This window comes from Procambarus clarkii, chromosome 40 (genome assembly GCF_040958095.1).
Source record: "Procambarus clarkii isolate CNS0578487 chromosome 40, FALCON_Pclarkii_2.0, whole genome shotgun sequence".
Classification (NCBI taxonomy): domain Eukaryota; kingdom Metazoa; phylum Arthropoda; class Malacostraca; order Decapoda; family Cambaridae; genus Procambarus; species Procambarus clarkii.
Genome location: NC_091189.1, coordinates 30,562,867 through 30,585,516, shown reverse-complemented (window position 1 = coordinate 30,585,516; position 22,650 = coordinate 30,562,867). Strand labels below are relative to the sequence as shown.

General features: G+C 48.1%; 1 protein-coding gene across 3 annotated transcripts in view; it reads left to right on the top strand.

Annotated features, from left to right (window-relative positions):
• The window catches only part of LOC123757992 (distal membrane-arm assembly complex protein 2), a 57,860-nt gene extending 35,554 nt beyond the window's left edge, over nt 1-22,306 (top strand). For 2 of the 3 annotated variants that reach the window (XM_045742077.2, XM_045742076.2), the window contains 2 exons: nt 7,395-7,569; nt 22,061-22,306. In XM_045742077.2, the coding sequence (XP_045598033.1) occupies nt 7,395-7,569; nt 22,061-22,202 (317 nt within the window). In that variant the 3' untranslated portion in view covers nt 22,203-22,306. The remainder of the gene's footprint in view (nt 1-7,394; nt 7,570-22,060) is intronic. The other variant, XM_069338937.1, reaches the window with a different exon arrangement.
• The last annotated feature ends 344 nt before the right edge of the window (nt 22,307-22,650 follow it).

Here is a 22,650-nt window from a genome sequence, read left to right as displayed (position 1 = left end):
CCTCGCGTCCCCTCTCGGTTTGTGCGAGTTGAGGGTTGCTCTGTCCCTTTGTCTCAGGGTGACTCTCCTTGTTTTTGCCTCCGTCATGCTGCCTGTTGGGTCGGTGACACATTCGACCCTGAGTTCTGCGAGCTTTGTTGCTTGTTCGTGACTCCATTCACCTAGTCTGCTGATGAATTCCCATGGGTGCAGGCAGCTCGCGCGTTGCAGGGTAGGATGTTGCAACGCGCTCAGGTTTGTCGCTTCCCCGGATGCCCTGATGCTGCCCCGCTTGTGTAGGGACCCAGACTTGGGTGTTTTGGTCGCTTCGGCCTTGGTTCTTCCACGCTCCCCCTCCTGCTTCCGTCCCCTATGCATCTGCAGGCTTCGGGGTCGGGGCGGGGTTAGAGGTTCTGAGACTTGGGCAGTTTCGGGGTTGCCCTGTCCGGGGTAGCTGCGGAGGCATTCGAGTCTGTTCCTCCAGCCGATGCTCCGGGGTCTGACCAGTGGGCCCCTTCTCTTTTAGCTCTCTCGGCTGCCCCGGCTTTTTCTTGTGGGGCCGGGGCTTTGGAGGTCGACTCAGCCCTGGGGCCTGGTGTAGAGGCTCCTGGGGTTGGGGAGGAGCGGCTTGGGGGCCATGGGCTCCATTGCGCCCTGCCTGAATTTCTGTCCTTCTGAGCGGGGCTTACTGATGCGAGGAGTGGGGTTTTCTTTCCCCCTCTGCGTATGATTTGGGCTTGGGTTCTGCTCCTCCCCGGGTTCGGTTCCGTGTCCCTGTGGTTTCTTCGGTTCCATCTTCCGGAGGTTTTCGGCTAACCGCATCTCTTCGCCTGCGGTGCGGTTGGCCTTTGCGGCTTACCTTCTGCGTGTCCCGGAGTTTGCCTCCATACTGGTTCCTTCTGTTCTGGACAGGTTGAGCTCTTTGTAGCCGTTTGGGCTCCTTGTAGCCGTTTGGGCTCTTTTGTACACGTTTGGGCTCCTTTGTCGCCGTTTGCGCTCCTTGTGGCAGTTTGGGCTACTGTCGCCAGTTGGGCTGCTTGTCGCCGGTTCGGCTACCTCTCGCCTTGTTGGGCTCCTTGTAGCCGGTTGGGCTACCTCTCGCCTTGTTGGGCTACTTCTCGCCTTGTTGGGCTACTTCTCGCCTTGTTGGGCTACTTCTCGCCTTGTTGGGCTACTTCTCGCCTTGTTGGGCTACTTCTCGCCTTGTTGGGCTACTTCTCGCCTTGTTGGGCTACTTCTCGCCTTGTTGGGCTACTTCTCGCCTTGTTGGGCTACTTCTCGCCTTGTTGGGCTACTTCTCGCCTTGTTGGGCTACTTCTCGCCTGGTTGGGCTACTTCTCGCCTGGTTGGGCTACTTTTTGCCTGGTTGGGCTACTTCTCGCCTGGTTGGGCTACTTCTCGCCGGGTTGGGCTCCTTCTCGCCTGGTTGGGCTCCTTCTCGCCTGGTTGGGCTCCTTCTCGCCTGGTTGGGCTCCTTCTCGCCTGGTTGGGCTCCTTCTCGCCTGGTTGGGCTCCTTCTCGCCTGGTTGGGCTCCTTCTCGCCTGGTTGGGCTCCTTCTCGCCTGGTTGGGCTCCTTCTCGCCTGGTTGGGCTCCTTCTCGCCTGGTTGGGCTCCTTCTCGCCTGGTTGGGCTCCTTCTCGCCTGGTTGGGCTCCTTCTCGCCTGGTTGGGCTCCTTCTCGCCTGGTTGGGCTCCTTCTTGCCTGGTTGGGCTCCTTCTCGCCTGGTTGGGCTCCTTCTCGCCTGGTTGGGCTCCTTCTCGCCTGGTTGGGCTCCTTCTCGCCTGGTTGGGCTCCTTCTCGCCTGGTTGGGCTCCTTCTCGCCTGGTTGGGCTCCTTCTCGCCTGGTTGGGCTCCTTCTCGCCTGGTTGGGCTCCTTCTCGCCTGGTTGGGCTCCTTCTCGCCTGGTTGGGCTCCTTCTCGCCTGGTTGGGCTACTTCTCGCCTGGTTGGGCTACTTCTCGCCTGGTTGGGCTACTTCTCGCCTGGTTGGGCTACTTCTCGCCTGGTTGGGCTCCTTCTCGCCTGGTTGGGCTCCTTCTCGCCTGGTTGGGCTCCTTCTCGCCTGGTTGGGCTCCTTCTCGCCTGGTTGGGCTCCTTCTCGCCTGGTTGGGCTCCTTCTCGCCTGGTTGGGCTCCTTCTCGCCTGGTTGGGCTCCTTCTCGCCTGGTTGGGCTCCTTCTCGCCTGGTTGGGCTCCTTCTCGCCTGGTTGGGCTACTTCTCGCCTGGTTGGGCTACTTCTCGCCTTGTTGGGCTACTTTCGCGTCCTGCGCATGCGCCATGGGAGTTTGTTTTGGTTCCGGGCGGTGTGCACACGTGTTCTGCATCCATTTTCTCTCGGGAAGGCTTCGCCTCTCGCTCTTTTCTTAATCCAATCTGTGCCCCGTTGCTTTGGGGGTGTTCTGGGGTGCCGCTGTGGGGAAGTCACAAGGTTTTTCCCTGCATTCTAGGGTGGGGAGCCTCCTTCGCCGCTCCCCTCCTCTCCAGCATGGGCGCCCTGGCCGCCTCCGGCAGATACGGACTCGAAAGCTTGCGTCATGGCCCTTCAGCGCCTATGTTCTGCAGGTGCGTTGGTGCGGTTTGGCGTCTCCTTCGTCCTGACGCTGTTTTTGTTTTTGGGAGTAGGAATGGGTGTACATACGTACTTGAGAACGTGGACCGTATCACCCGAGGTGCCTACTGCAGGGCTATTAGCCCATACTGGGCAGCTCTTGTTCTCTCCACCTGATTCCTTCCTCGGTTCACGGGTGTCTGCGGGTGGCCTCTTGGCCCTACCGAGGCGACTCCTGCCTGTACTCCTCTTGCCCCTCTCCTATGCTTGTCTAACCTTGCTAGAGTTCGGGGCCCCGCCTCCACCTTGTTCCGCAGTGCAACGGTGGGGGTTCCTGTTTGGTAGTACGTTTTCCTGTGTCGGAGGTTTTGTGTTCGCCTCCTTGTGCTTGCAGGTTGGGTTCTGGCTCTTTGGTTCTGCCTCTCCCCTGTCGTTTGCCTGTCGGGCGGATTCTGTGCTTCTTGGGCGCTCTCGTCTCTGCTCTTGGGGCTGTGTATGGGGTCAGCCCATGTTGGGCTGCCTAATGTGTTCCTTTGTTTGCCTGTTACACTGCACACGTTTCTTCCACCGTCCTTGGCTCAGTTGGGTGCTTGGTTTCCGCCTGTGTCCCCTTGTGTGCCACTCGTGTACGATTTATCTATCTTCTGTCGCTTCCTCGGGGAGTGTAGTGACATTTTGCTGCGGCTTTGGTACTGCAGCTGCATGTCGGGGTTGGTTGTGGCGTTATGTCCGGCCCTTCCGTGTTCCCTCTGGGGCTCTCCTTCCTTGCCGGTCTTGCTGTACCGGGCCTGGTTTTTCCATGTTCCTTGGATTCTCGGTCTTGTCCTCGCCTCATTGTGATGGCTGGGGATGTGCTTGGGGTCTTCGTCTCGCCCCTCACCTATCCTCCGGTTTCGGTTCAAGTTCCAGAGCCTAGTGGGCTCCCTTCTTTCGTGTTTTTCACGGCTGCCCCGGGGTTTTTCTTGACACTGGGGCTTTGAAGGGACAGCTCGGCCCCGGGGCCTGCAGGGTGGATTCCCGGGGCTGGGGTTGGGGCTAACGTGAGGGGCCTCAGGCCCCGTTGGTCCCCGCCGGGGTGTTTCTACCCCCCTGGGCGGGGCTTGCAGTTTTGTGGTGTGGGGTTTTTCCGTTCCCCTCTCCGCATGTGCTTTGTGGGCGTCGGCTTTGTGGGCGTCGGCCCCTCCCTGGGCTCGGTTTCCTTGTCCATTGTGCCCGTTGTTTCCGTCCTGTCGGTGGGTGCTTTTCTATAGTCTTTGCCCCTTTTTCTCCGGGACGGGCCTTCTCCGTCATGTCCCCATCTTCTTGGGGTTTCTGCATGACTTTTGGGCTCGGGTGTGACGGGGTTTTTGTGCCTTCGTCCTTTGTGTCTGCTTCTTTTTGTTCTCGAAGGTTCGGGACGGTTTTGCTCCTTCCCGTTTTCTGGTACGTCTGTCGTCATTCGGTTGAGCTTCCCTCCGGTCCTTTCTAGGGCTTGTGGGTCCTCTTCCCGGCAGCTTCTGGGTGTTTGGCCTTCTTGTTCTTTTGTGCTAATCTCTTCTCTTCGCGCTGTCTCGGCGCTACTCGTTTTCCCGGGGGCGATTTTGCTCCTCTTAATGAGTCTTTTCGCTCCTGCCCTTCTGCGGGATGTTGGTGCTGGGCGGCTCCTTATGCAGGTTCCTTCCCTGTCAGCTGCACTTGTGGCGGTGGACTTGCACGCTTGTGGCATTTTCGTTTTGGTTCTGCATTTTTCTTTTCCCTTCTGGGGCTGTCATAGGATTGGCTTGTGGAGGTTGTAGAGGCGCTTGGGGCCGTTCCTGGGTCTGGCACCTTGGTTTCTGCTGCTAGCTTTCGGTATCGATATTCCTTCTGCGCCGTTTCGTAGGCTGTATCGTGCGTTGTTTCACCTCCGGCCTGCTTATGCACTGCCTGTGTCGTGGTGGTCTTTGGACAGGGTGCTCTCCTGTTTTTCTTCTCCTTGGTGGTTGTGGCTCCTTGGGGTCAGGTTTGCTTTGCCTCGGCTTTATTTTTATGTTGGCATTGGCCTCTGGGGGTCGTGTGGCAGAGCTTCATGCTCTTCTCAGGCGCAATGGTTTTTGGCTCCTATGGTCGTGGTCATAGGTTTCTTCATCTGCGGCCGTTCTCCCTTTTTTCTGGCGAATGATGTGCCTGCTGCTTTCCGGAGGGGTCCTTGGGTTGTTGTCTCGTCTTCGTGTTGAGGAGTGGTTCACCGACCGCCTCCCGGGTCTGTCCCCTTGTTTTCTTAGGTAGTCTTTGGTGAAGTAGCTCCGGGGAGCCATAGGGGCTCCCCCCAGAAAACCAGCGTTGAATGTAATGAAATGCCATTTTCTGGGTGAGTCCCAGAGGCTCCCCGGGACCCTCCCGCCCTCTGGTCGGCGGGTTTTTTCGCGGTTTTGATATCCAGCCTCAGAACTGGGGGTCTGGGGCTCCCCCTTCCCCCTCCCGGGGAGGGGGGAGCTGCGCAGACATGCGGCGCGGCTCGTGTGACGTGATGCTTGTTAGTTCGTTTTCCTGGGAGAGTTCTGTCCACTCGTTTGTCGATTTTTGTTGTTAACCAGAATAGGGGTTTGTTTTGTGGCGCTTACCTTTCTGGGTGCCTGTCCTGGTTGATGTCAGATATAGAATGCTCCAAATCACATGTGCATTTCTATAGGCCATTGCTCCCCGTGCCTCTCTGAGGGGGCCAGGTTCTGGCTCGTGGTCCCCGGTAGGCCTAGAACTCCACCCACATCGCCTGATGCAAATAAGTTAGGGTATCCATATCAGCCATGGATAGCTCCGGGGAGCCTCCGGGACTCACCCAGAAAATGGCGTTTCATTACATTCAACGCTGGTTTTTTGGCCAGACTTCCCCGTCCTATTGCGTCCAAAATATGCCACCAACGATTTATTTTTTATTTTTTCTGTGATCAGGGATCAGAGCCATTAAACACACTAAAGGTTGATAACCCAAATGAATTTTTCATGGATACGATACCAACATCAAATCATATATCAGACGTCACCCTATCCCCACTGGATTTTGAAGAAGCCATAAACAGTATGCCTATGCACTCTGCACCAGGCCCGGATTCTTGAAACTCCATATTCATAAAGAACTGTAAAAAACCACTATCGCAGGCCCTCCACATTCTGTGGAGACAAAGCCTAGATACTGGCATTATTCCTGATATACTAAAAACAGCAGAGATAGCACCACTTCATAAAGGAGGAAATAAGGCAGAGGCAAAAAATTACAGACCGATAGCACTAACATCGCACATCATAAAAATTTTTGAGAGAGTGCTAAGAAGTAAAATCACAAAATACATGGAATCGCAGCAACTCCATAACCCCGGACAACATGGTTTCAGAACAGGGCGCTCTTGCCTGTCGCAGTTGCTGGACCACTATGATATGGCATTAGATGCTATGGAAGACAAACATAACGCGGATGTAATTTACACAGATTTCGCAAAAGCTTTTGATAAATGTGACCATGGTGTTATTGCACATAAAATGCGTTCAAAAGGAATTACCGGAAAAATAGGCAGATGGATCTACAATTTCCTGACCAACAGAACCCAATGTGTAATAGTCAACAAAATAAAATCCAGCCCATCAACCGTGAAGAGCTCAGTCCCCCAGGGTACTGTGCTTGCTCCAGTACTTTTTCTCATCCTCATTTCGGACATAGACAAGAACACAACCTATAGCACTGTATCATCCTTTGCAGATGACACTAGGATCTTCATGAGAGTAGGCAACATAGAGGACACGGCAAACCTCCAGTCAAATGTAGGTCAGGTCGTTCTATGGGCTACAGAAAATAATATGGTGTTTAACGAAGATAAGTTCCAGCTCATGCGCTATGGAAAAAATGAAAATATAAAAACGGAAACCACGTACAAAACTCAGGCAAATCATAACATAGAACGAAAAGGCAATGTAAAAGATCTGGGTGTACTCATGTCGGAAGACCTTACCTTTAAAGAACACAATAAAGTAGCCGTCACAACTGCAAGAAAAATGACAGGTTGGATAACAAGAACTTTTCACACTAGAGATGCTATACCGATGATGATACTTTTCAAAACGCTTGTGCTCTCTAGAGTAGAGTACTGCTGCACAATGACAGCACCTTTCAAAGCTGGAGAAATTGCTGACCTGGAGAGCGTGCAGAGATCCTTTAATGCTAGAATCCACTCAGTAAAACATCTAAACTATTGGGACCGACTAAAGAGCCTAAAACTGTACTCCCTTGAGCGCAGGCGGGAGAGGTACATAATAATTTACACGTGAAAAATATTAGAGGGGCTGGTCCCAAACCTGCACACAGAAATAACATCACATGAGACCAGAAGACATGGCAGGATGTGCAGAATACCCCCGTTGAAAAACAGAGGTGCAACTGGTACTCTTGAGAGAGAACTCTATCAACATCAGAGGTCCGAGACTGTTCAACACGCTTCCACTACACATAAGGGGCATAACTGGCCGACCCCTCACAGTGTTCAAGAGAGAACTGGATAAGCACCTCCAAAGGATACCTGATCAACCAGGCTGTGACTCATACGTCAGGCTGCGAGCAGCCGCGTCCAACAGCCTGGTTGATCAGTCCGGCAACCAGGAGGCCTGGTCGACGACCGGGCCGCGGGGACGCTAAGCCCCGGAAGCACCTCAAGGTAACCCCAAGGTAAGGTAAGGGAACACAAATGAACACTTACAAGACAAAAGAATGTTTTGGATTTTTTTTTTGTTGCGCCTGTGGATGTTGAAGGCCAAAAGGCCCTTAGCGGCCTAAGGGTTAAACACATTGAAATGCTAATATGTCAATATAATTATGTGCTGATGAAAATGTGGGAAAAATAAGATTTACTGATTACTTCAGGTTTTACAGGTACTCTTAATCACTTGAAGTGGCTAAGTGTTGCCGGGTGCCCAAGCATTGATGACTGGTGCATTGACCGGATCTGTTGCCAGTATTCCAACACTCTTGAGTACCTTGACATCAGTAACTGTATCAGAGTGACTGAACTTGGTATTTCAGCCTTAGCGCGACTGAGGTAAGTTGTTGATTTATATCTGGTGTTTTACTCGTGATGTTTTAACTTGATGTATAATAGTTCTCGTTGCCAGGGACAGTCTTCTTGTCCTTAGACTTGGACTCACCCTAGGCTAATTACTAACCTTCTACAGAATGCTACAATCAACAGTTGCTTAATTCCTGCTATTTAATTATAATTGTTAGGTGAACAGAAACATCAGGTGAAAGGAAATATAGCTATCCCTCTATCCTGCCCGGAGATTGAACCTGAGTCCCTTGATTGTGAGCTAAGGATGTAGTCTACTGTCCTATAAGACCCTAAGCAAGGGGTAATTCATGTCCTTTATGTGTATTGTCTGTGTGTTTTAAATACTACGTGAAATAGTTTGGCAAGGGTGTAATAAAATCACTCATTTCTTTTGTGTATGATGTGAGGTGTTGGGAGAATAGATTGAATTCGGAATGAAAATATCACGGAGCAATGCTAAGTGCAAAAGTTAATAAACAGCAATATTGAGAACACATTGCATTTGTGCAATACGATGAATGTTTTTTGTTCACCACCAATCAAATATAAATTGTACTGTACTTGAATGGCTTGGGTATGTTAACACTTTCGCGCTCTCCGCAAAGGTCGCTCAGCCAACCGAATGTGCGCGCTGCGTTTTTATCGCTTAAGCGTAAAAACAAAAATGTGTATACTCTTTTTACTCTTCTGACCTTAGTTCTCATGCTACGTATTTCATTTTGGTACCAACGTGTTCGCAATAAAATTCTCTAGAAGAACATCAGTAAAATAAGTCACGAAACATATAGGGATACCAGCACCAAATAAATAACTACGTAGATGACTCGCCGTGAGCGCCCATCAGCAACAAAATGTTTTTACTCTTGGGATTGTAATCACCTCCACACTTGTTCTACAGCGTTAATTTTGGTATAAATGGACTCGCAATGAAATTCCCAACACGGTGATATGAATATAAGCGTAGAATAATGATGCAGCCCGCCCGCAAGAGTGTGGGAAGTGGTGAAATTGTTACCCGGTATCGGTGACGGGACGACGCACGGCGCTTTGAAAGTTTATACTTATTTCACTCTCATGACATTAATTTTCTATGTACGTCATTCATTTTTATGTCAATGTGTTCGCAATAGAATGTTCTATGTGCCCATAGGTAAAAAATTTCAACAAAGCGTAAGTTAGAATAGCGACAAATATAAAACAACGCTGGAACATATCAGTGAGCGTCAAACACACACGAAATATTTTTACTTTTGTTATGTTTGTCAAGTTTATACTTGTTGCACACAGTTATTTTTGGTTGTATATTGTTCGGAATAAAATTCCCTAAACAGACATATGCATATAATACATGATATGGGGGAAGAATTACCAGTATAAACGGCTAAAGTCACCCACCTGCAACCCGTTTGGGACAAAATACCATTTGATCGAAGTTATCCACACCTTTCATGAACTTATTGTACCATGCAGCCTAGTGGTGAGAAAGAGAGCCTCATAGCGCGCAGTTTGAAACAAACCCAAAGTAAATCGGATAAAAATTGAATTTTATACAAATATTTTAAAAGTAGACATAACTTTATGTCCACTATGCGTTTACGTTAGACGAAACCGAACGCGCCGGCGCGTCCAGATAGCGCGAAAGTGTTAAATGTGTGAATGGATGGTAGACTGGCAAAAAGAGTATTTATGTAAATTTGAGGGTAGGAGGAAGAGAGGAGGACTGATACATAGATAAAATATGCATGAGTGTAATTACCCAAGTAATTACCGAAGTGTAGTTACAGGATGAGAGCTACGCTCGTGGTGTCCCATCTTCCCAGTACTCTTTGTCATACAACACTTTGAAACTACATACTGTACTAATGGTTTTGGCCTCCACCACTTTCTCACCTAACTCGATCCAACTGTCTACTACTCTGATGTGAAAGTGAATTTTCTTATAATTCTTCAACTTTGTTTAGTTACCAGTAGTTTAAATCTACGAACTCTTGTTCCTTGAAGTTCCAGGTCTCGGGAATTCTTCCCTATCAATTTTGTTGATTCCCGTTACTATTTTGTACATAGTGCTCATATCGCCTCTTTTTTTTTTTCTGTCTAGTTTTGACAAATTTAATGCCTCTGACCTCTCCTCATAGCTCTTGTCCTTCAGTTCTGGGAGCCATTTAGTTGCATGGCTTTGCACCTTTTCCAGTTTGTTGATGTGCGTCTTAAGATTTGGACACCACACAACTGCTGCATATTCCAGCTTTCGTCTGACAAAAGTCGTGAACAATTTTTTTACTATTTCACCATCCATGTATTAAAAGCAATTCTGAAATTGGAAAGTGTAGCATAGGCTCCTCACGCGATGTTCTTTATGTGGTCCTCAGGTGATGGTTTTCTATCTAGAATCACCCCTAAATCTCTTTATCAGAATTTTTTAAGGATATTCTGGGGGGGGGAGTCCCTACGGCTCCCTACGGCTCTCTACGGCTCCCTACGGCTCCCTACGGCTCCCTACGGCTCCCTACGGCTCCCTGGAGCTATCGAGGCTGATATACTAATGTCTGACTTTGGCATCAGTTATGTGTATGGAGTTCTTCTACCGGGGACCACAAGCCAGAACCTGGCCCCCTCAGAAGAGGCACGAGGAGCAATGGCCTATAGAAACCCCCGTGTGGTTGGAAGCATTCTGTCTGCCATCGACTGGATCAGGCACCCAGAAAGGTAAGCGTCCCAAAACAAACCCCTATTCTGGTGAAAATTGCTACGAAAAGCTGAACAAGGGGATAGAACTGCCCAAACAGAAACGAGCAGAGTAGTATGATATCACACATCGCTGCGCTGCTGACTGCGCCGCTCCCCCCTCCCCGAGAGGGGGAAGGGGGAGCCCCAGACTCCCACACCGGCAATTCACCTCTCAGTTCTGAGGCTGATGCTAGAGGCAGAGGTCGTGTGCTCTGGCTCCATTGATTGTTCCAGCACTGTCTTGTGTGTGATGGCTGTCTTCCAGGGGTGTGTGAGCCAGGAGTTATTCTACAGTACTCGGGTTGCATGCGCCTAGGGCTCCCTTCCCTAGGTGCCCTGTAAGTACTGCCCTTGGGGCTTGGGGCAGTACTCCTTCCACAAGTTCCTTGGGTCCTGCCTCTGCTGGGCTGTTTTACTGCTCAGTTTTTCGGCCGCCCTTTGGGTGCTTGGGTGTTTTGTCTCCCTTGTTTACCTTAGGATAAGAGGCAGTTTGCACTGGGAACGGCCGCATGGTACTGCGCAGCCTATTTTCACCATTCGTAGTGGCTGGCTCTGTTCCTTTTGGGTACGCTGTTCTCTTGCGGGGTTTTATTTTTGTTGTGTTGCCTGGTGGGGGGGAGGGGGGGTCTGCTTGGTTGTTGTCCCCAATTGTACCTGTCTGAGTACAGTTATCTCTTCAGGTGGTACCCCTCTGCTAGGTCCCCATGAGTGTACACGTCCCTGGGGCTCAACTGTAGAGTGTTGCTTGTTGTAGTCTTGGGTGCCGGTTAGCTATACTCTGCCTGGGATTCCCTGAGCGTGAGTTCCGTCTCAGGACTCTGGGAAACCCCACAGGGGTGCGCGGGTCCAATGGATGTGGCCCCTGAGTCCCCCCCTCGATTTGTGCGAGTTTCAGGGTTGCTTGGTCCCCTTGTCTCAGGGTGACTCACTGTTTTTGCCTCCGTTATGCTGCCTGTTTCGACCCGAGTCCTGCAAGTTTTGTTGCTTGCTGGTGACTCAGTTTACCCAATCTAATGATGATTTTCTGTGGGTGCAGGCGGCGCAGGCATTGCATGTGAGCCTTAGGTTGTTGCAGCGCGCTAGGTTGGTTGCTCACCCGAATGCCCTGAGGCTGCCCTGTTTTGCCTATAGAGGCCCAGACTTGGGGGTGATGGTCACTTCGACCTTGGTTCCGTCTGCGCACCCTCGTCCTTCCCGTGCTGTGGTTCATTTTGGGCCCTCCTCCCCCTCTGCTTCTGGCCCCGAAACGTCTGAGGGTTTTGGAGTTGGGACAGGGTTTAGATGGTCTTGAGACTCGGGCAGTCTCGGGGAATGCCCCTTCCGGTGTGGCGACAGAGGCATTAGAGTCTGATCTCCCTGCTGAAGCCTCTGGGTCTGACCACTGGACCCCCTTCCATCCGGCTTTCACGTTTACATTGGCCTTTTGTTTTGAGGCCGGTGCTTTGGGTGATGACTCAACCCTGGGGTGGGGAAAGGGCAGACTTTGGAGCCTTGGGCCCCGCTGGACCCTGCCTGGGTTTTTCTGCCCTCTGAGTGGGGCTTGCTGTTACAAAGAGTAGGGTTTTCTTTCCCCCCTCTGGGTACAAATTGTATTTGGTGTCTGCCCCTCCCAGGGTTCGGTTCCATGTCCCCCCCCCCCCCCCCCCCGGGTGCATCGATTCAATTTTCCAGAGGTTCTCGGCTTCCCGCATCCAACCTCCCGTTGTGCGGGCGGCCCTTACGACTTACCTCCTGCGTGTCCTGGAGTATGCCTTTGTTATGGATCCATCTTTGTTCAGGTTTGGGTCTTCGTTCCCCTACTGGGTCCATTACGAGGTTCCGGAGTTGTCCTGGCTGGCAGACTGTCCTGTGTTTGCTTTGGAGACTTGGCATATCTTCTGTCTTTCCCGTACGCTTGAGTGGCACGAGGCTTCGACGGTGGTTCAGGTTTTCCTGTGGGGGGGGGGGGGGCGAGTTTGAACACCTCAATGAGTGCTTGTTTGCCCCTGTTCTTCCTTGGGATGTTGGCGGTGTGCAGCTCTATGTGCAGGTTCTGTCCCCTTCGGATGCGCAGGTTGCCGAGGACTTGCGAGCTCGTGGCCTCTTGGTTTCGCCCTTGCGTTTCTTTTCCCTCCTGGAGAAAAGAAGCTATATAGTCGCAATGGCTTGGCGCTTTCCTCCTGATAATTCCCTTCCCTTCCCTCCTGGAGCTGTCTTCGTACTGGCTTGTGAAGATGTGAGAACGCTGGGGGCCATTCCTGGGGTCCGGTGCCTTGAGCACGGCAGCTCGCTCGTTGTCTGCCTGTTGAAGCTGTTTGCGCCGATCCTGCAGGATGCGGTTTCGCTGTTTTATGCTTTCCGGCTCGCGTGTCGGCAGGCGGTGCTTGCCTCCTCTTTGGAATCTGCCTTGGCCCTGGCTCTTAGGATGTCTTCGCCATTTTGTCCCCTGCTGTTTGCTGACTCGACAGTGGTGCAGTATTTGCAGGCTGCCTCTGCTAGTTGTAGTCCTATGTCCTACTTGTTGGTTCTCCGGGGCCCCGAGTGGGGCCTTCCCAGAGGGGTCGTGCCAGGGCTCGGGGTTCCGCTCGTCGGGGTAGGCCACTGGTGCCAGTTTTTGTACTGGCCCTGCCTTTGGACTTGCCTTCGTCTGGTCGGTGTGGTGTTCTCTCTGTGCGAGGCTTGAGTTCTCGTAAGGGGCGCCGGCCCTTTCACGGTTTTCCCCATTTCCCCGCACAGTCCCGTTTCGGGACTGTGCGGACCTGTGGTTCATTCTGGAGTTGTCCAGTCTGAACCCCTGGGTTCATTGCCCCTACTTCTGGATGACAACACTGTCCCAGGTTCGGTTCCTGTTGGTGTCGGGCGCTTGGATGGTGTCCCTGGACTTCCGGAATGCTTATTGGCACATTCGATTCATCCGGGGTTCATTCTGGGACTGGACTGGGTTCATTCTGGGACTGGCTAGGTTTTGTTGTGGGGAGCCAGTGTTACTATTTACGTTGTCTCCCCTTCGGGTTGAACCTGGCTCCTCACGTGTTCACATGCATTACCCGGGTCATGGTGGCCCGTCTGCGTCTTTTAGGTGTTCGGGTGTTGGCCTACCTTGACAACTGGCTGGTTTGGGCTCCCAGCCGGTCTTCTTGTCTGCTAGCCAGGGATTTGGTTCTTTCCCAGCTCGCAAGGTTCAGGTTCTTGGTGAACTGGAGGAAGTCCCATCTGGTTCCCTCCCAAGTTCGGACCTGTTTGGGTCTTGTGTGGGACTCTCGGACCGCTTCCTTGTTAATTTCTCTGGAATTTCTCCTTCGGCTGTGGTCCCGCATGTGTGTGTTTCTGGAGGGGGGGCGGGGGCTCCCGGGTCACCCGGTAGTTGCTCGAGGGTCTGTGCGGGAGCCTGAACTTTGCGATGATGGTCTACCTGCCAGGTTGGGTTTGGCTTCATCAGCTGTTCTGGTTCCTTCGGGGACGTCCCTTCCGCCTCTCTCGTGATCTCTGAATTCGGCCCCCGGGGTCCCTTGCGTCGGCTACTGTGTCGCCGGCTTCCTCTTCGGGTTTTTCAGTGTTCAGTTTCTTGGCACCTACTCGAGCCCTCGCTCGATATGTTCACAGATGCGTCGTTTCTTGGCTGGGACTTTGTGACCAGTGCTCACCAGGTCGGTCAAGGGCGGTGGGGTCCGACCTTCCATCGGGTCCATAGCATGGTACAGGAGTTCGCAGTGGTGTGGTTTGCTCTTTGGAGGATTCGGGTCGCCCGCAGATTGACAATCCGGCTCCATATGGACTGCTCCTCAGTGGTTCATTGCCCGAACTGATGGGGTTTGATGCGGTCCTTGGTAGCTTGGCGCTGGTCGCTTCAAGTGACTCGTCTGCTGAGTTCTCGGGGTTTGGCTCTCCTGGCGGTTCACGTTCAGGGTGTGTCCGTCATCTTGGCGGACGGCCTGTCTCGCTTCGTTCTCCCTGTCCACGGAATGGACGGTCAACGCCGACTCCTTTTGTTGGCTCTGCCAGACGTTTGGGCGCCCAGAAAGTGGACCTCGTCGCGTCGGCGTGGTCGCGGCGACTTCTGCTGTATGTGGCGCCCTTCCTTGACTGTGAGGCCTTTCAGCAGGGCTGGTCGAGGTGGGGGTTCGTGTACCTCTTTTCCCCCAGTTCCGCTCTTGCTCGAGGTCCTGACTTGTTTGGAGACTTACCAGGGAAAAGTTGTTCTCTTGTGTTTGGGTCTCGACTTCGGGTTGAGGAGTGAGCAGCGACCACCTCCCGGGTAAGTCCCTCTGTTTTTCCTCTGTGGGTAGTTAGCTTCGGGGAGCCATAGGGCTCCCCCCCAGAAAACCAGCATTGAAGGTAATGAAACGCCATTTTCTGGGCGAGACCCGAAGGCTCCCCGGCAACCCTCCCTCCCCACGGTCGGCGTTTTTTTCGCATGTTTTGATGTCCAGCCTCAGAACTGAGAGGTGGATTGCTGGCACGAGGGTCTGGGGCTCCCCCTCCCCACTCATGGGGAGGGGGGGGGGGGAGCTGCGCAGATAGCGGTGCGGCGACATGTGATGTCATACTCGTTTGCCCGTTTCTGTTTGGGGAGTGCTATGCCTTGTTCAGCTTTTCGTAGCAATTTTCACCAGAATAGGGGTTTGTTTTGGGATGCTTACCTTTCTGGGTGCCTGACCCGGTTGATTGCAGACATAGAATGCTTCAAACCACAAGGGGATTTCTATAGGCCATTGCTCCTTGTGCCTCTTCTGAGGGGGCCAGGTTCTGGCTTGTGGTCCCCGGTAGGCCCACAGAACTCCATACACATGACAGATGCCAAAGTCTGGCATTAGCATATCAGCCTGGATAGCTCCGGGGAGCCTCCGGGGTCTCACCCAGAAAATTGCGTTTCATTACATTCAACGTTGGTTTTTTGCATAATTTGTAAGTTGTGTGTGATCTGTGTTCTCCTATTGCAAATTTCATAACATGGCATTTATTCACATTAAATTCCATTGGCAAATGGCACTCCAGACACTTATTTTGTCCAGGTCTTCTGGAAGGGCGCGACAGTTGTCCAAGTTTCCAAGTTTCTTATCTACTTTTCACCATATTTTTTATGGTGTGTGGTAGTGCTTGTTTTCACTGCATGATACTATGTAGTGAAATGTTGACCAGACCACACACTAGAAGGTGAAGGAACGATGACGTTTTGGTCCATCCTGGACCATTATCAAGTCGATTGTGAATCAATCGACTTGATAATGGTCCAGGACAGACCGAAACGTCATCGTCCCTTCACCTAATGTGTGGTCTGGTCAACATACATCAGCCACGTTATTGTGACTCGTTGCCTACATATGTAGTGAAAATTATATAATGAATGAATGAGTGATAGTTTTTCCATTTCAATATATATAAATTTCTTTCACAATATTATTTGTTTTTTTCTGGACTGGTAATTATAATGGATGTATAGATGATACAGTATTCTCAACTTTACTTTTGTCTCCACAAAATACGTCTACAGTACATTATTTGCTAACACTTTCTTGACACATCTACTGATAGCAAGCCTGAAAAAATGAAAACGGCTTTATTTTCTTTTTGTATTGCTTGTACAGTATGTTTCATGCTGTACCAGTTGCATTTTCTTCATGAATACCCCAATTGATGTTTTCATGGGGTTAGGTGATAACATAAGAATTAAGGAAACTGCAGAAGGTGTATTGGGTCACATGATGCAGATCTTATTTATATCCACTCAGACTCACTCTTATATTTGGTCTAACTTGTGCTTGAGACAATTCAAAAATATTATGTTACCTGGCAGAGTAAAAATGAGAGTACTGTACATGTACAGTTAAAAATACCCAAAAAGTACATTAATCTATTCACAATACCTTCACATTAACAAGCATCACATTGAATTAACACCATCACTCTTCTGCAAAGCATCTACTAATTTTCCATCTTAACCTGATTCTTTCCAAATTTATTCCCCTTCAGTTTGTAGCAGTTACATTAGAGATAATGCACTTGCTCCATATTTTCCCAGAATCTCTATTGTAACTACTAAAAGGTTCCCAGTGATCCTCATAATCACTCATAGTACCTGCAGTCATAATGACTAATTATTAGTGATATCTATAACAAATTCCCAAGGTTTCTACAAATTGCTTAAGACAGCCAAAACTAACCAGCAGGTTGTTTCCCATCAGACCAAATTGTGATCAGCCTGCCAAGTGAGGAGCAAACTAGATCCAACATGAGGTCATGTAGATGCAGATAAAAGATGACTGAAGGCATAGCATCGCCATTCTAATTCCAATTCTCATACCAGACACTACAAGCAACACTACGGAGGAAACTTACTCCTGGCTTCATCTGAGCTCTGTGCTTTTGCCCTCATTCCAACACTACTGTCTCGCCCCTCGTTCTTGCTCTCCACCCCTGGCCTCTTTTTGAGCTCTCTGCTCTCAGCTTCATTCGAGATCTTCTCTCCAAGCTTTGCACAAGCTCTTTGCTTCCGGCCACCTTCAGCACTATGTCCTACCTGACTCTGCCAGCAGCATGTAACGAGTATCCTCATCTCAACCTATCACAACATGGTTGTACCATTTCTAGCATTCAACTGCTGTAACTAAACTACAGTACAGTATATTCAGTAAACATGAAAAATCCCATATGCTCTGAATAGTGTCGGCCAAAATCACATACATTACAGGTTTTTGTGTGCTGTTCCTGTTCAGTTCCTTCTTCACATGCTCACCATGCCTATTCATTTTATGGGTCTTTGTTGGCTCCAAACAATCCAAATACACTCTTCAGTCTTTCAATTTACTGTACTAACTTTTTATACCATTTTGCAATCTTATTCTTTCCTCACAACACCACAAATATTAATCAAATTGTTCATTTCTAGTTGGTGTTAATATGAGTAATAGGTAATTTAATTAAATGTATATCAGATCTGTGGTATGAGTAAAAGGGATTAAGAAATTAAATAAAGAGTGGAATTGTGAGAAGCACAATACACTTACATGGCATGGACATGTTAACAGAATGCCTGAGAATTATTTAACAAAAGCGGTGGTCAAGGATGACACAAGGGAATCATACAGTAGAAGCAGATGATCAATGTCTTGGGAGAGGAGAATGGATTATTCTTATTCACTAATTATATTTTACTTCTTATTTAATTACCAGTAATATTAGAGTGAGGTGTGAAATTACAGTAACTCTTAAATAACTCGGCTAATTAATCCTTAGACCACACAATACATATATAGATGATTTGAGTAACAAAACTGGAACTGCGCAATACATTAATAGCTGTTTTCGTGTCTAGCGCTATAATTGAAACGCCCCGCGTGGGATAGTGGTAGTCATCGGCGAGCCACATCCGACCATAAACAAATGCCACCTGGAAAAAAAATCCAGCGTAGGCCGCCTTTGTGTACAGGTCTCAGTTACCCAGCGGACACCATGGCGAGCGCATCAAGTTCCAACGACCGACCCCGCTCAACGAGGTGTTCATCGTGACCTCTGACTAAGGATGAAATTAATAAGAATTTATTCCCAGATGGTGATGATTCTGATATTGGCGACTCAGACATTGATAATGACTACACACAGCGCTCAGATGTGGATACGACCGACAATGAGTGTGAACATGCTGGCTCCACAAGGGCTAGGCCTAGCATCTCGCCCATGCCTCCTCGCCCCTCACTCAACCCCACTTCGTGCCAGACCACACAGTTCATGTGCTACCTTGCACATGAACTCGACTCGTCTTGTTTTGGTTGACGAGTCTGAGGACGGTGGATCATTTTCCGGTTTTAGTGACTTAGAATCGGAAGATAGTGTCATTGCTGCTAGTGCCGGTGGAGTGTGTGGTGTTGCCAAGCGACAATTTGTCGCGTCAGCAGCATCTGGCCCAGCTATGCGGCACCGCATGGGACCACATGGGGACACTGATGAACAAAGACCCTCAACATCAGGTAATTTTCCGTCACCGTCTCTGCCCGCCCCTACTGTTGCTAGACCTGCTTTAGCTCCTGGTCCACGGTTTCCTCGCCGTGGTGCCGCTAGTGCCTCTCGAAAGACAGCAGGTGTTTTTGTGTGGAGTGATGGGACAGATTTGGTTCCACAAATTCCTGTCTTTGATAATTCAGATGTTGGGATTACAGACCTTTTCCCTGATACAGGTCCCGATATGTGTGAAATGGACTACTTTACCGCATATTTTGATGAGCCGCTCATGGAATATACAGTGGGGCCTCGATATACGATGGTAATCCGTTCCCAGAGAAGTATCGTAAGTCAAAATATCGTAAGTCGAAGCAATTTTTCCCATAAGAAATAAAGGGAATTGAATTAATCCATTCCCCACCCTCCAAAATATTAACTTACAAATACATTTTATACTGAATACAATTCTTTTCTCTAACTACAATACAGTACATATGTTTATCTTACCTTTATGGAGGACTTTTGATGGCGTATGGAAGATGGTGATGAGGGGGGAGGAGGAGAGTTGTTACTGTTTGGAAGGGGAGTCCCCTTCCATTATAACATCAGGCAGTGATGACTTTTCTGGGATACACTTTCTGACATGTTTTGCCTGCATACCACTAGGACCCGCTTGCGGCTCACTGCTTGCTTGTCTTACTAAGAATCTGTCTAAAGACACTTGTTTTTCCCTACTTTTTAACACTTCTCTGTAGTAAGACATCACATTGTCATTTAAAGGTCAATGCAACGGCCTGCTACAGCTTTATCTGGGTGAGTTTTTCAACAAAACTTTGCAGTTCTTCCCATACTTCACACATTTTTTTAATGAGAAAGGGACATCCTCTATTGCCTCTACTCACAACTATTTTCTTAGATTGAACCTTACCACTGACTTTCTGCGACCCATGGCGTGATATATAATACTCAGTTTTATGTTCAAAAATAAAAAAATCACCACAAAAATGGAATTTCTTATAGGCGTGATCGTCACTAAGCGGGCAGCTCCAGTAAACTGAGGCAGGTCGGCCTGCATGACCCGGAACCACGCGCTCGGTTGACCCAAACGTGTACCAACAAATGTCGTTAGTCGATGACACTATAGTAAGTCGAGTCGCATTTTTTCGATCAAATTTACATCGTAACTTGAAATTATCGTAAGTCGGGGCAATTGTAAGTCGAGGTGTCACTGTATTGTTTAGGAAACGAACAAATATGCGGCTGATCTCATTGATGAGGAGGAGTTATCCGATACCAGCACTAGCCACAGCACGCTGCCATTGTTTCCTCCATGTAAGAATCTTCAAACACTTCTTGTGTTCCTTTACAAAATAAACTTGTGGAAAATTATTCATTTACAGGACCAGGATTCTGATAATAGCAGGATTGTGGGGAGAATTAGCAATATGCGTAGTATGGTGGGAGGAGTAATCTTGGTAAGGAGGGAGGGAGAGGTGGTGTCATCTGCTGACTCTGTGTGGCAACCTCTTATTGTCTGGACTCACCATACCAGCTTAGTGGTTTGCTATGGTGAACACAAAAGTAGATGCATACTTATATATAATGTGTGTGTGTATATAGTGTAATAACAGCAAAATGAGTATGTTGGGAGGAGCAATTTTGGTGAGGGAGGTAGTGTCTGCTGGCTGGGTGTGGCAGCCCACTCTTGTTGTTTGGACTCACCATACCAACTTAGTGGTTCGCTATGGTGAACAAAACATGCAGATACTTATATATAACATGTGTATATAGTGTAATAATGGCAAAAGGAGTGTGTTGGGAGGATTCATTTTGGCAACCCGTTCTCGCACTTGCTTGCAGTCAATATTGGCTTATTTAATAAGTGCATATGTGACATACTAATTGATTGTGAATATTTTAGTTTACCTTCACAATTTTCTTCTTCAGTTTTAGTTCAAGATAAACTAAAATATTCACAATCAATTAGTATGTCACATATGCACTTATTAAATAAGCCAATATAGACAGAGGGCAAGTGCGAGAACGGATTGCATTTTGGTGAGGGAGGAAGTGAGGCTGTTGTCTGCTAGCTGCTGTGTCACTTGTCATGCAGTTTTTTTTGTGGCCACTATACTGTTTGGAGATCATACCAGCTTAGTTGTAAAGTTATGGTGAACAAAAATGTAGATACTTATATATATTGTGACGGGTCTCACAGCTATACTGAACCAAGGTGGTATGGCTCTCTATCACACAAATAAACAAAAATGCTGCTATTGGCCCTTGCAATCGCAGGTAAAAATAGGTGAAAATCATCAAATAAATAATTAAAACAATTTACTGATATATTAATGAACAAAAATGGCACCTGAGAACACTTGGCAATCATACCCTTCAAAGGTGAACAAAATAATATTAAAATTAATAAGTCTGCAACAAGTACAATGAACAGAATAAATGAGTAAATACTGGTGGTGCTGAAGACAACTACTATATCATCACATCATCCAGCACATGACTTAGGCTGAGGGCAGACGACATTACAGGAGGCTAAGGTGATCCAAGAGCACTAAGAGAGAGAGAGACTGGCTTCCTAGGGAGGTGGTGCCTTTTATATAGTCTAGTGGTGATGACGTCACAGCCAGTGTCTACACAAGGTGGTAACAAGCGCCGAGAGCAAACTGCTAGTTTGTGGCTGGCGGCACCTTTGTGTTGAGGCTGCACCACTGCTAGTTGAAGGCGGCTAACTGCTTGTTTGTGAGGCAAACTACCAGCTAGTTAAGGCGCCCAGCTTGCCTCCGAGTCGTACCAGGCCGTGCCAGGCCCTGGGGGGGAAGCGGGTACAGAGAGGTGGCAGGACTGATGACTCATCTTGGCTGGTGTAGAGGTGAACTTCCAGTACAGAGCCATTGAGGGTAAGTGGAAAAGGCAGTTCCACTGCTGTCCAGGGGATTCACGTGACACTATATATAACGTGTGTATATAGTGCAATAAGAGCACAAACAGTATTGTGGAAGGAGGAATGTTGGCAAGTAAGGTGCTGCTGGCTGGTGTGGGGCAGCTACTCTTGTTGTTTGGACTCACCATACCAACTTAGTGGTTTGCTATAGTGAACAAAGCATGCAGATACTTATATATAATGTGTGTATATAGTGTAATACAGTACTGTAACAGCAAAACTATTTGTTTGTTTTATGAACATAATTGAATCACTAATATGCACACCATACTTTTGAGTATAGTGATGTTCACACATTTTATTATATAAATATATTACACTACACACTATTGAATAATATTACTGAAAAAAAGGAAAAAAATCAGAGACATGAAATAATTAGGCAATAGTATCTTTGTGGCAACCCCCTCTTGACAGCGCGGGTGGAGGAGACCGGCGAGGGACACTTACTATGTCAGCGCCTCATGTTTGCCAGAATTCCTTGGCCCTATTGCGGCCAAAATATGTTGCCTACAATTTTATTATTATTTTTCCTGTGATCAGAAACCACATTTAACAATCTTAGAAGAACAAAAATTTTATTTTTATTTTTTTGTTTCTTGTGGTTGGCGGTGTTGCAGGCTATAATCACAAGTGCTGCCCAGGGGTTAAAGGTGATGATATGTATTAAATTGGATGTGATTTAAGTTGCAGTAAGATTAAAGCTATTTAATGATGAGAGATATGATGAGATTAAAATAGATAAAATGGGATCAGAGAGTACTTATTGCAAACCGAAGTATAGATGAGAGTTATGAAAATGGTAAGTTCACTTACATATTCGTGAATTGTGCTAATTCTTAAATCTATAAATTTAACCATAATGTTATATTTTTCTTTCAGAAACCTCAAGCATCTACATCTTAATGGGTTAGATGATGTGAATAACATAAAGTTGCTCTGTTTGCTCCTTGAAGATGTGATTCCTAATATTCAGATTGAGGGTATCCAGTATTTGGACCCAAAGTTACTGCAGAACACATGATTTAATTCAAATTTTAGAAGTATAAATTGTAAAAGTATTAATTGTAAATATGAATAATATTTAAATTATTATAGTCTGATTTAATTAAAAGTTTTCCATTAAAATGCTTTGATTTCATCATTTATAGAAATATTTTTGTTTACAGAAAAGATCAAAGCTGAGTTAACAGTACAGTTTTACAGATGTCTTTCTCAAAATGTTCCTCAAATACTTTGATTTGTTGATCTTATTACTGAAGAAAATATAACGGGTAATCAGGTTAACTGTGAGAATGGTCCGGATGTGGTAGTGAAGAGCTACAACACTTGTAAATACAATATAGTTATGGTGGGATTGACCTTGGGTCCAGCTAGTGTGCTATTTTTGCTTGGATCCAATACTTTGAAACAACAAAGGTCATAAATTGAAGAAAGGTTCCCATTCTGATTTGAAACATTTCAGTTTTTAG